The sequence below is a fragment of the Dermacentor silvarum genome, chromosome 11 (genome assembly GCF_013339745.2).
Source record: "Dermacentor silvarum isolate Dsil-2018 chromosome 11, BIME_Dsil_1.4, whole genome shotgun sequence".
NCBI lineage: Eukaryota > Metazoa > Arthropoda > Arachnida > Ixodida > Ixodidae > Dermacentor > Dermacentor silvarum.
The window spans coordinates 100,028,333-100,042,722 of record NC_051164.1 but is presented as its reverse complement, the minus strand read 5'-3'; the positions used below and the strand labels follow the sequence as shown (position 1 = coordinate 100,042,722).

The 14,390-nt window shown below is 46.3% G+C and overlaps 1 protein-coding gene across 2 annotated transcripts in view; it reads right to left on the bottom strand.

Moving 5' to 3' along the window:
* Positions 1–14,390, bottom strand: part of LOC119433060 (phospholipid phosphatase 3) — a 45,292-nt gene that overhangs the window by 30,255 nt on the left and 647 nt on the right. For both annotated transcript variants that reach the window (XM_037700208.2, XM_037700207.2), the window contains exon 2: positions 14,054–14,133. In XM_037700208.2, the coding sequence (XP_037556136.1) occupies positions 14,054–14,108 (55 nt within the window). In that variant the 5' untranslated portion in view covers positions 14,109–14,133. The remainder of the gene's footprint in view (positions 1–14,053; positions 14,134–14,390) is intronic.

The window sequence follows — 14,390 nt, the reverse complement described above, 5'->3', positions numbered from 1 at the left end:
CTCCGCATGCACTGCTGTACGAATACATGCAAGGAAAGGCGAATGCTTCGCTAAAACGTTGGCGGCGGACATGCCGTTGTGCTTTCCGTTGAAAGCCTAAAGAACAGCGGAGTGAGATTGCTTACGTTTTAACAATATATAGTAACAATCATGTTTAACATTAATTCATAATTAATTGTTTCATTCCAATTAAAAACGAACCACTCACCTCGTCCTGACAACAGCTGTGCTTTAAATTGTCCCGTTATCTTCAATCTTTTTCTATATAAGAGGTTTCACGTTGCCGTGATACGTGATATGCGGCAGGCCTTGTGCGCATGCGCCGCTTCTTTGCGGAACCGCGGTAGACACGGCGAGAGACGGACGTTTTAGCATATATACAGTCATCACGTCGCGCACCAGCACGTAGAATGAACTTTATAGAGAGTTTTACATTAGGGGACGCAAGCGGCTTGCGTACGAAAGAACTAGGGGCCACGGTAGTGCGCATTCGCGGTACTGTGGACCCTAGTCCATGCGTACGCAAGCCGCTTGCGTCCCCTAATCTAAAGCTCTCTAATGATGCAGCGAAGAATAAGGCTCTTTGAGAATTAAGCATCGCCAATTCGCATCACCGACGCTAATCCCGTGGTGGCATCTGCTAAGTGGAAATCGAAACACCTTCCCGGCTCGGTGACATCGAACAGGCGACCTTAATAACAATGACAAGACACCGCTAATAAATGGTGTCTAAAAACCCAACGTCTATGACGTGTTTCCTTCACCCGAAATAGCTACCACCGCATCCTACCAACAAAAGGATAGCCTTTAAGATCCGCATTTTAAATCCAGTGGTTGTCATCTTATGGGGCGTCGCTTTGGACACCACCTCTGCAGCGCGAGATGGGACTGAGCAATGACTGATTTTTATCATTTATTTCTCACTTTCACACTGGAGCAAGTAGCAAAAGGGAATTCGGATCGAAGCGAGCAGTTTGCTCTGGCCTGGGCACTGCCATGTTGTTACGCAATCAAATGGTAACTTGCCGCGGTAGTGAGCGGTGTAAGACGCGCATGTTCAGTTGGCCCAACGCATCCCGAAAAGCTAAATCACTCTATTAACTACAGTACATGCATCCGGTTACATTGGTTAGTGTTCAGCCCCACACAAGAAAGCAGTAGTTAACGTGAGACAAAAATAAAGTAGCATACTATACGTATAATTTGACACCTGTTGGCAAAAAAAAAAAAAAGAATTTAAACTTAGCAAGTATATGCCGACGGATCTTGATGCACCTGTAATTACAAGGTTCACTTGTATGTCCCACGGCATATATTTATGAGAATGGACACCAAGTGTTTCAACTGTGTCTGCGACTCCTACGGAAGATTGACCGAGTGTAAAAGTGTTAATTAACGTGGCTGCTGACTGACTTGGCACAAGAATACTTTTTGTTTTGTTATAGTTAATCTCTAGTGAATGTTTTGTGCTCCAGACGCACAGATTTTGAAGTGCTGTATTAGCATATTACACGAATTGATGGGCATGTGAGACTGCGAAATAAAAATGTAGTGTCGTCAGCACAAATTACGTATTCTGCATCAGGAGTGACCATCTCACTGTCGTTAATGTAGAAGTTAAAAAGACAAATTATATTGCGGAGGAACTGCTTGCATCCTATATGGCAAATACGATTTTATAAGAGACAAGGGTATAATACGTCGTACACCAGAGTTCGAACTTATTCAATAAGGTTCAATGGTTGAGGCGGTCAAAAGCATTGGAAAAGCAAAGGTATAAACCTTGACAATTTTTTTCGAAAGCTTGCAGAATTAATTATCTTTGCGCCAAAAGTGCATGCTCCGTAGGTCTGTCCAGTTGCGGAAACCAAACAGTTTATGTGAAATGAGGGAGAATTTATTCGCAAGATTTTGTAAGCCCAGCTATGTATTATCTTATTTTAATCTTTTCAAAAATGTCGGTAGAACGGAAATGGGGCGGTAATTTGTCAAGTCATTCTTATCTTCTCCCTTAAAAAGTGCAGTAACCCTTGATGTTTGCATAGTTTTCTTTTTTGGAAACACACAATATTATTTTGCACTAGAGCGATGTGCCGTTACAGAAGGCGAAATATCACCCGTCAAGCGCTTTTCGAATACTACGAGATGACATGAAAATCCAGCGAACGCTGCGTCAACATGCCAACCTACAACTCGATCTTATATTTCGAAATCTGTGTTTAGGCAACCAGTTGTAGTTTTTACGACAAGTATGAGGAGACGGCTACATTGCATGCCCCGCTCCCTAGAACATGTCGCTTTCAGCATGTGACTGTGGTATTAACAAAATGTTTTTTCTTTTTTTAACGTTGGTAATATGCTAGCCGGCAATAAGAACTGACTTGAAAAGCGATTATCATCCCTGAGCTACCTTCGGGTATCAGGAAGATATGTTCTCCTTAACTTCATTGTCTGTTGGCTCGATATGCCCGAGTTGTTACTAAAAATCAAGTCCCTCGATAACCCCGTGGTATTTATCAATGAGCCGAGAGCTGTGCTACTACTGCCGATCTCGATCGGCCCTGCCTTTGCCAAATTCGCGAACGCAAGCGCGCGGGCGACGGACGCCAGTATCTCGCAGGAATTACGAGATGCGAAGCTCGCCGCGGACACGGCAGGAAATAGCTCTCTCCCAAGTTCGGTATCGTTTCATTTCCTGTGCGCACTCTCGTTTCCCAGTCGAACACCTTTCGGAGACAGGATCCCTTCCTGCCTTTCCGGTGGACGGCCGGCGTCGCGTCTACTCGACGCATCCGCATGCTGATTGGGTGTGGCATTTCGTGTCGTTCGACCATTGGTTGCTGCGGTGTCGCGTGATCACTGCGCAACCAATCAACGCGCCGCGAAGCGCTAGCGTCGGCGTGTGCGCGAGCAGACCGGTGTCTGCTGGAGCAGGAACTCGACAATGACAAATAAAGAAAAAAAGAATGGAAGAAGGAAATGAAGAAGAAGAAAGAACGAAAGAAAGTATAAAACACCAACACCCCTTAAAAGAAAGAAAGAACGAAAGAAGGTATAAAACGCCAACCGGCCTTAAAAGAAAGAAAGAAAGAAAGAAAGAAAGAAAGAACGAACGAACGAACGAACGAACGAACGAAAGAAAGAAAGAAAGAAAGAAAGAAAGAAAGAAAGAAAGAAAGAAACACCAACAGCCCTTATGTGTCTGGGCAGCCTCACCGACGTTCTGCAATTAGCGTGAAGACCTGATGCCGCCGGCCAGGGCAACAAATTAGCAAAAATAAATACATAAGTGCAGGCATTCCCAGCACTCGGCTTTGTCATGTGTGCTATAATGACCCGTGGGCTCCATAACATGCATCCCGTGTAAATATACGTCGCAGTATTCATAGTGACGTCATATGAACGAACCAAGGGTCTGTGCCCTAAAAACGGTCCCGCCAACTTTAACGTCGTCGCCGGTTTTGCCAGATCACATGTAAATTCAGTATTTCCCGGATGTCAGATCGACGTATATAAGTTTTTTTTTTTTACAAAAGGATTATTCGGAGATATTGTTTAAAAACAAACAAAAAGATAAATTTTCAATCCACCGATGCTACTCGTGGAACGAGTATGTTTTATAGAGGTGTAATTTAATGTGTTCGCAAATATTTAGTGCATCCTTCGGTTATCCATAAAAGGAACGCGTCGCCGAATAGCTCTTCCTTCACGAAGCCATAATCGTTCCTAGCAACGCGAGCCACATGCATGGGCCTGGTTTGATCAATATACGGACGTTGCATGCATAATATACAACACATATACTGAGTCACGTTACACTGCGAAGTTGCAGTAAGCGGAGGCCTTATGTTGTGACACTATAGCGCAATGCGTCTCTTATCGGCCGTGCATGCATATATAAATAATGCCGTTCCGTTAGCCACTACGAATACTGTATAGCCAATGCACGTCAGCCCGGAGACAGAATGCAAAGCACGGGGACAGGATTGTATGCAGGAAGCTTGGTCGATTAACACGAACGCTAATGCTACAGAAGCACCGAATCGATGGAGCAGTATACCTCGGGCATAGTCTAATGCCGATCCCGTGTAACATTACAGTGCACATTACCTTCCATCCTTATCAGAATCAACTCGGAAAGATAAGGTAACAGTCGCGCTGCTGATCACGAGGTCGCGGGTTCGCGCCTCGTCGCGGCGGCCGAATGCAAAAAAGAAAAAAAGGTTCGCGTACCGGGCTCCGAGTACACGTTAATGATTGATTGATCGATTGGGTTTCATTCCAAAGCAACACGGGACTATGAGAGACTTCGTCGTGGAGGGATACCGATCAATTCCCACCGCCTGGGATTAGCTATAACGTGCACCTACACTCAAGTACACTCGCGGTTTTCTTTTCTTTTCTTTTTTTTTTTTTGCATTTCGCTCTCATTCGCCGTGGCCGCGGGATTCGAATCCGCGACCTCAAGTTCATCAGCAGAATGCCATAGCCACTGCGCCACAGTGGCGAGGGCGTTAATTAATCAGCCAGGCCCCCACTATATACGACGTGCCTCGTAATCATATCGTGGCTCTCGGCACGGAAAAACCCCAGAATTTAGATAACGTAAATCTTTCATCCTGGATATAAAAAGTTGGATGCACGCGGAAGTGGTTCCAGCTATATATAGTGAATATTGACACTGTAAGCTTGATCTATATATAGACCACTATGACGTCACAGGCGTACAGAAGCACCCGCGAAGCGCTTTTCGAACAGCGCGAGTTGACACGAACATCCGGCGTGCAGCATGAAAATGCCAACCTTCACCTTCATGTTGACCTTCATGTCAACCTTGATCTCTGCGGTGCGGCAAAGAAAAATAAGTTTTTACTAGGAACGCGAGAAGACGGTTACTTTCTCCAGGTGCATAGATCTGCTATTTTCACATCTTAAAGTGGTATCTGAATAATTTTTTTGTTTCGTTTCGTTTACGTTGGTAACATGCCAGTCGGTAATAAGAACCGTATTGAAAAGCGATTATGCTGCTGCACTGTGTTCGAGTTTGAGAAGTATGTAGCAACCGCATTTAATGGAATATTCGACTGGCCATTTCTTCGCATGTTCGACTGGTCGAATTTTCGCATGTTCGGCAGCGCAGCGCTGCAAAAATGTGGTGCAAGGCGGCGAGCTAGCTCTAGTACGACGCTAAGCTGGCCGTAATACGGATAGTGAATTCATCGTGAAAGGAGGTAAGGCGTATGCAGACACGGACACAAGAGAAGAGAAGCAGACAAAACAAACGCGTTTGTGTTGTCTATAGTTCTCTTGCGTCCGTGTCTACACGCCTCGCCTTCTCTCACGGTCAATCCATACCAACCAGCTCAACTTTCTGTAGTTTTAAACAGACAGTGAAGCCTGATTATCGACTCCGCCCGCCTGTCCGCGGAATACAACAATGAATGAAATGTTAGGTGACACTGTAGTCCCACAGGACCGCTCCGCGGCCAAGCGAAGCCACTCGAACATGCCATGAGATCTGCAAGCACATTTGAAACAACGAAGTTTCGCTAGTTTGGTGCGCATTCCAGGCTTACAGGAAAGGTTAACTTATCAAATTTGTACTTGCTTGACATATTGCTGTATAGCCGTTCCTAAACCTCGTTCCTTACGCGTTTTCATTGAGCGTACTGTGTAACCAAGTACAGTTTTCTCCCGTTGGCACGGTAGGATTGGGATTCAGCATATCTGAATTCGAATGAACTATACGGCGCGATTGCGTATAGACATCGCTTTCAGGCATAAGACTTGAATTTTTCATTGTCAGCGAGAACAGCGCGCGTTGTCATTTTTTTCTCAGTCGGGCAAGCACCTGCGGAGTGAGCTTGCAGCAAGCCGATAGAGGTAACAAAGAAAGATACCGACACCAAAGCGGGGAATTTTTTAGATAAGCTGGCACTTAGATCGGCTGCACGCCAACTAAGGTTCCGCACGGAATTGGATTAATGAAGTTTCGACATACAAAACAAACCCTCAAGACGCCGAAGTGGAGGAATATGCATTCACCCGCCGCGGTGGCTTAGCGGCTATGGTGTTGCTCTGCTAGGCGCGAGGTCATGGGATCGAATCCCGGCCACGGCGGCCGCATTTCGATGGGGGGCGAAATGCAAAAAAAAAAAAAAAAAAAAAAAATCGCCCGTGTCCTGTGCATTGGGGGGCACGTTACAGATCCCCTGGCGGTAAAGGTTTATCCGGAACCCCCAACTACGGCGTACGCCTCATAACCAAATCGTGGTTTTGGCAAGTAAAGCGCCATAATTCAAGAAATATGCATTTGTTTTCACATCATCTGAGATTAGCTATAACGTCCATCTTAATCTAAATACACCAGCACATTAGTATTATGTATACCGTGCTCACGCAGGCTTCGGCAGTTGTGGTTCATCTTGGTTTTCTTGAGTTTTCCTTTCCTTTTTTTTTTTACTTGTTCTTTCAGCCTTTCCCTTCGCCTATTCCTAACCTAATTATATGACACGTAACAAGATACGAATAAACCAGTTGCGAGTACGCGCACCATCCGCTGTCGTCGTCTTTGCTCCCGTCCTCGTCGTTAACTAGACAGCGCAAAACAGAAACTATGCACGGCCCAAATTAGCCCACTGTTGAGCGGTAATAGAACCTTGGACATCGATAAGGTGATCTGCGAACTCGTGCTCGAACAGCAGAGGCGCCATACCCACCGAGTCTCCGCGGAGGGCCTGGTAAGCTAACCTTAACAGGCTATAAAGCTCTACAGCGCACTACTCCGATATAACTGGATTTCTGCTTAGGAAGGCTCATAAACTCCTAATGCGCTCCCATCTCCGCTTCCTGCAGGGCCCTCGCGGGCTGCAGCTGAGGACATACAATCCACAAGTCTTGGCTTGGCTTGGACAGAGGGGAGGTGGAGGGGAGGAGGAGGAGGCAGAGATGAACGATTCATCAATGTGATGACCAGCGGCAACCATTAGTTGCCGGCGCATTAAATACAGAACGGGAGGTGCCCGATTAAGGGGCAATCAGCCGGCAAATGAGGTCCGTTCGCTCCGGTGGCGTTTCCTGCTGACGACGTTCCGAAGCCCGTCACTTTTTTTTTTTTCTTCTTATCTTGTTTGCCCCGCGCGAAACGAGCATTCCGATGCCGGCGAAAGACGGAAGAGCGTCAGCGTCTTAAGGCAGGTGACACACTGCACTGAACGCAAGACTGTTACCGTTATTAGAGCTCTGCAGATTTCATTTGTCGTTTTATTTAAAGAGACGCAACTTGACACTACAGGGAAACTATAAATCAGCTTATACGGATAAAGTTTTCTCCAGAAAACTGTATTTTCGGTAAGTTCGCGCAATAACCGAAAATGTGTAATACCGCGATATTACCGAAATACCTCATACGGCCTCCCAGATTGCGCTGTCAGCGCGAATCGCGGAGGACACGTACGGTATATCGCCGACAATAAGTCCCCTCGCTACACGTCGAAATGCCGGACGCTATACGGAAATCGTGAAAAAAATAAGTATGCGCCGCGAATTAGCGCTGCTAACTCTTAAGTACGCGATAGCATACTTAGAGAGTCATACATAGAGAGTTTAAGCATACTTGGAGATAACATACTTAGACGGTCTAAGCATACGATGGCACGCTTAGATTGTATAATGGCTCGACAGCTGCTTGCGCCTGTGTCACGGGCGACCTATAGCATTCTAATGTATCAAAGTGACGTTCCAGCATACCTCCTATCTCTTACAAACTTGCGATTTCGTGAACACTCTGACGCGCGCTCGCGTACGCTCCAACACACCACGAGGTTTCTGTTAGATAGCTCCAAAGTGGTTGAAGTCCCGTCTATAACGCTATAACGAAATGCGTGACCGATGGTGGGGTCGAACCTCTGCGTTCCAGTCCAGCGCGGTACAATGTTTTAATTTTGCCCAAAAGTTTGTCCGCTCGTGCCCGCAATGCCAACGCCGCAAATCCCCGCCTCATCCGGCCCACGGTTTATTACAGCCGCTTCCGTGCCCTGCTCGTGCCTTTGACCGTGTGGGAATTGACCTGTACGGGCCGCTACCGCTAACACCTGCTGGCAAACGATGAATTATTGTCGCAGTTGATCACCTTACACGCTATGCTGAAACCGCCGCTCCACCTGCAGCAACCGCCAGTGACGTTGCATCCATTCTGATCCATCGTTTCATTCTTCGTCATGGCCCACCTCGGGAACTGCTGAGCGATAAAGGCAGCGTGTTTTTGTCGCAGGTGGTTGAAGCTCTGCTTGCTCAATGCCGCATAGTTCACCGGACCACCCTGGTGTACCATCCTCAATCTAACGGGCTTACGGGGCGTTTCAACGTGTGTGTGTGTGTGTGTGTGTGTGTGTGTGTGTGTGTGTGTGTGTGTGTGTGTGTGTGTGTGTGTGTGCGTGTGCGTGTGCGTGTGCGTGTGCGTGTGCGTGTGCGTGTGCGTGTGTGTGTGTGTGTGTGCAAACACACGAGGTGTGTGTGTGTGTGTGCGCAAACACACACACACACACACACACACACAGTAGCCAGGCTGCAGTAAGCCAGGCTTACTTCGTTATATACATTACATCGTCATATCTGTGATATCCATATCCAAGGGGAATTTCACTTACTTCGTTATATACCATTTCGTTATAACGAGGTTTGACCGTATGACGTCAGCGCCGCAACCGTCGGGAAGCAGTTGCATGCAGGACACCAACGCCAACCTCTATTTCCTGTTCTTAATTGAGCGGTTCTGCTCTTAAATACTGTTGTTTCTTGTGGAGAAGTCATTCTTGGGAGCATAGGAGTTACTTCTCACTAGTCAGGCCGCTTCCTGCCTTCTAGCTGATCGAAGCGTATAGCTGAAGGGGGTGGCACCGCGGTAGCTTTGTGGCTATGACGTCGCACTGCTCAGCTCGAGCGTTCGATCCCCGCCGCAGTGGCCGCATTTCGATGGGAGCGATATGCAAAAGCGCTCGTGTATTTAGATTTAGGTGCACGTCAAAGAAGCCCAAGTGGTCAAAATTAATACGGTGTCCTCCACTACTGCGTACCTTATAATCTTATCGTAGTTTTATGGAGGCGCATGCGCATAATCACGCATATACGTTAAAACTCTGTGGTCCATTTAATAGTTAGTTATGTAAGGTTTTGTGGCGCAAAAGCAACTAAGGCTATGATGCGCCAAGTGTGGTCCATTTAAATAACGCCAGGAATACCCAAAGAAGCCGAATATACGCTCAGAGAGACGCAGAGAAAAAAATTGAGTAATGCGATTAGGGTTGTACATTCGCATGAGGCAGCACTGCGGTTGTTGTGCGTCATATGAGAGCCTATAATGGGAATGGACTTTTCGATGCAGATGACTTCATTACGCTGCGACGGTGACAATGACGACGGTAAACCTCGCCATTATTGTTAAGCCGTATTCCATGTCGATCACAACTGCATCTAGTTAAACTGACCATGCCAATATTTGCCAGAACGAAAAAAAAAAGAAAAAAAAATGTATAAAGAATGAACTACGTGTGTTGTCCGAATCGTGGCTGTAAAGAGCCGTATTCCTCATTTTAAGCGAGAAACACTATATCGGTTTATGCTTTACTTTCGTTTATTTGGCGGAAAGCGCGTAGATTACAAGAAGGCAGAGCGAAGAGCAACCTTTCCTACCTTCGTTTTTTTTTTTAAACATAATTTCGCAGCGAAAGTACAGCGCCGGCACGTCACTGTGACGTCATAGATTCCGAAGAATTCTTTTTGCCCTTGTGGCACCGTAAGAAGTTATCAAAGTACTCCAAGTTCGTTCTTTGGCTCATTTAGAACTACATGGATTCCATCTTTACTGATAAAAAAAATAACTAGATAGTATAGGCTACCCCGTCATAGCCAGCATTGATCATATTAGCCCATGACGTCATGGCGAGATGGTACGGGAAGTCGAAGGCGATGTCGCCACCCATATTTCGTCCTTGCGTCTTTTCTGGCTTACCAAGCCCGCCTCACACGTGGCTTTTATTAAATTATTTCTGAAGCGTAATTTACTATTAGAGCTCAAACTAATTTACTCTCTAGTGTCCTTTTAGGGAATCACTGGCGCAAAAGCAGTTGAGACCACAAACAACACAGCGGCCGCCATTTTGGCGCAGCCATGAAAAGAGAGAGAGAACAGGTCAACGAGCCCTAGACAGCACAAGGCCTGTGCACTTTGATCCATGACGTCATGATACCTTGCCCGACTGACATCGATTATATGTCAGTCAGGCAAGGTAACCTAACCTAACCTAAGCGGCGCATGCGCAGTGTCACATACCCAGTGACAAGTTGGCGTCAGCGAGGTTCATTGATGTGCGGCATATGCGCTATTGCACATGGGATGCTCCCGAGTAAGACGCGGTGATTTTGACGTCACCTCTTTCGTCACGCCGGGCTTGAGAGTGGGAATTTCGGTCCAAGGAGCATGACGTCATAAAGGAGAGTGCGCAGGTTTGGTTTGCTATATATCTAGGAGGCGTTGAACGGGCGTGTCTTCGTATCGATGACGACGCCTGGTGATAGCACAAAACAGGGCCGACCTTGACGTCAGACAGATTTTGTTGACGAGGGACGCAATTTCTTCTTTCTCGATTAAACCGGGCACGTTCCACTCCTTGTTTTTTTTTTCTTTTTTTTCTGCAACAAACTCCCCTATCGATAATGAGTGGTAGTGATGAAGAGTTCGAGTGAACTTTCTCATCGCGTTTAACTCGATAAGCTCCGACATACACTGCGTGTGACTCGGCGCAACAGCAAGGGTAACGAAACGCAGCGTTGATTAATGGAACCTGCTTATCGCATATTACCCTGAAACTTGTGCGAACGGGTACTATAGGTTATCAGACGGCAGTGCACACAGTGAAGTGCATTCACAATCGTAGTACGTTAATTAGGTATCGAAAAGTTTTAACAAGGATGACAGCAATAAAAGGCGAAAGAAAGAACGTTCGGAGCTGTCCAATCTGACACGTGGAATGAACAAGGCAAAAAAAAAAAATCAAAATCGTTCCGTGGGCAAATAACTATAACGAACATGGCGTAGAACCATAGCCTGCTCGGCTAGCTTTTGTACACTACACTGACGTCTAAGATTTCTTTCTTTTTTGTGTCCACCAGTTTATTTTGGAGTCACCCCAACTCTAGAATAAACTTCATTTGCTAATTGCGTTAGCCCTGACTCTTTCTTCTCTTGTCAGTTAATATGCCAAAGTTAACGCCGATAATCAGTTTGCCTAGCCCTCTCTCTTATTTTGCAATTTAATATGAGAAAAAAATATGAGGTGGTGCGAGGAATCTTAAAAAGGAGTAATAATACCAGCACTAACATTCGCAAATGCTAGTCTGTGCTTAAAATAAGTGGTCTTGTCGTGTTTGGAAGTTACCCAAAGGTCGGAGGGACGATTGTCACTGGAGGCCACGGGTAAAACCACGAATGATCGAGGCAGCAGGGTGACATGAGTTGGGCCTCTTTTTAACTCAAGAAAAGTAAAAAAAATTAAATTATGGGGTTTTACGTGCCAAAACCACGATCTGATTATGAGGCACGCCGTAGTGGGGGACTCCGGAAATTTGGACCACCTGGGGTTCTTAAACGTGCACCTAAATCTAAGTAAACGGGTGTTTTCGCATTTCGCCCCCATCGAAATGCGGCCGCCGTGGCCGGGATTCGATCCCGCGACCTCGTGCTCAGCAGTCCACCATAGCCACCATAGCCACTGAGCAACCACGGCGGGTTAACTCAGAGAAGTGCAGAGCAAAATTAGTTTTCATCAAAGACATTGGGAACATAGAAGATAAGACATAGGAGACTAAATGTACGTCTCAAAAACGCGGACACGGAATAGACGAAGAAGTCAGGAAATGTGGCTACCAGGTATAGGGCAATTGGAAAGTGTAAATAGACAAGCCGGAGTCATCAAACAGAAAGTGAGATAAACAGAGACGGTAACTTGGATCATCATCATCATCATCAGCCTATATTTATGTCCACTGCAGGACGAAAGAAATCAGGTGAGTCCTCAAACACCGAGCACACGCCCCCCTCCCTCTCCTGGAATTTCTGTGTTAGTATGCGGCCTGCCCAACCCCTCCTCCCCCCTCACCTCACCCTCGCCGTACCCGGTCAAATGCATACACTCCGTCCCCCGTCGTCGAAAAAATATTTCTGGTTACGCCTCTCGTAAGAGTAGTTTAGCAATGAGGCATAACTTCATACACGTAGCTATTTAGTGTGTCTTAGGGGAAAACACAAATATATATATATATATATATATATATATATATATATATATATATATATATATATATTATGGTGGAGCGCAGCACCAGTGTAACGCAAGGAACCGACAATCGAGATCACTTCTCGTGATAAGGTGTTTCAGGTATCCAGCAATTATCATCACTGCAGAAAATGTATTCGGGCTTTTTCGGCTGCGTCCTTAGTTTTCAATGCGAATGCATGCGTGGACAGGCAACTTGTACACCAAACTACATGTACAGCCGCCCAAATCTTTTAACTAGCGTGCGCGAGCGGCGACTTTCTGTGCATGCGCCAGCACCTTAAATTAGGAACAAACTTACAAATGACTACGCTATCTCCACGAGCTTTGTGAGCATTAGTTAACCTCGACAGTTTCGCAAGTTCGTTCCATCGTAACGCACTGGACAGCAGAAAAAAAAAAAAAAAAAAACGTATTTACATTAGCTAGCTAAAGATTTGGCCGGCTATACCTCGCATTTGCGCAGTTGGCACTGAACTATAGTACGCCAACTTATGTCGTCACCCACGAGGTTAGTTAACCTCGTTAAATTCTAATCTCGTAGTTCAAAAACAGCTCTGAGAGGGACAAGAGAGAGAGAGAGAGCGAGAGAATGTCGCCGAACAATTTTCAGTCGAAAAAGAAAAGAAAGAAGCAGAGTCAAGAGTGCTTCAGCCGACGCAATACATCGCACATGCAGCTGCCGACATTAACAGTTCACGGTCGCGATGTACTGTACATGTACACGCTTTCGTTATAACCCGTTTCCCCTGACATAGCAACGTGGCAAAGAGTCCTCTCTATGGTGTTTCTGTTTGCCCGAAGCGGTTACAATCTGGGGACGTATTCTGCGACGATCGCCTCGGCGATACTATCGCCTTCGCGTGACGTAGTGCTCAACCAGCCAATCAGCTCGCGCCTGACAGCGATACTATCACCAAAAGTGATCGTCGCAGAATACGTCCGCTGGCCGAAGGAATGCCGACACTCCGCACACTGTAGCAGGTTATCAGAATGCATTGAACCGGGCACTAGCGCGTGGGCTGTTATCACATAAATATTGTTATCTTACACCATGACCGCGCACAAGCGTGAGATTGCAAGAACCCGTCCCCGATAAGCGAGTGATATAGTGCGGACCAGCGCGCCGCCGCTCCGCGATAGAGTTGCAGTGCGCGGCCGAGCCGTACCTGTGGCGTAATTGATTTAGGTTTGTATCATAATACGTCCGCTGCGATCTGGTGGCCGGTTACACAAAGTTATTATTGCGCGAGATCTGTTAGTGGTAACCTAAGATTTGTCTTCGTATGGGTGTTGGCTAATGTATGACACCGGCTAATCGTAAGTTCTTTCGGCTTCAAAACCTTCTTGTTGTTCTTGTTGATAGATTACGTTTGGTTGTGCCTAGTTCATAATGAACTAGCTGTCACACTGCTTCCCTTTGATTTGGAACGACAACTCCACACCCTGACAGCAAGGGTAGAAAAATCACGCAAGGAGAGTGCGTGCAAAAATGATAAAGTTATTTTTTTTTTCTAAGCAGTTAATTTACGCAAGGACAGAGCGGTGAGAACACATTGCAATAGCTCCACGAACTTCCTATTTATTGACAACGAGTCGGATTAGGAGTAAAGTAGGAAGGCAGAACAGGAAAAGAGGTTCGTTAGCCAGCGCAACAAGGCCTGATGACGCAAATCATTGTTTATTTAGCCTAACGGCAAAACACAAAGAAATTAACATACCGAGTATCAGTGCATACGTGAAGATCCTCTTCATGATGCTCTTGCCGGCCGGCATGGTGCTTGACCAGTCCACGGAGCCCCTGTGTGTATCAAAAAAGGAACGGGCGAGCCGGAGCTGAAACGGCTACTGGCTTCTCCGAATAACTGCTCGTCTGCTACCACTACTCGCTCCGTCGTCTGCTTCGAAAGCAGCGGTGGCCGCAGTGGCGCCCTCTGGTCAGCGTCGACAACAACGCTCCCTCGCCCACAGAACAGCAAGCAGCCGATTCTTCTTATTATTTTTTTTTTCTTTCCGTGTTCGAGCTACAAGTGCTACAAGAATATCGAAGGCTGCGCA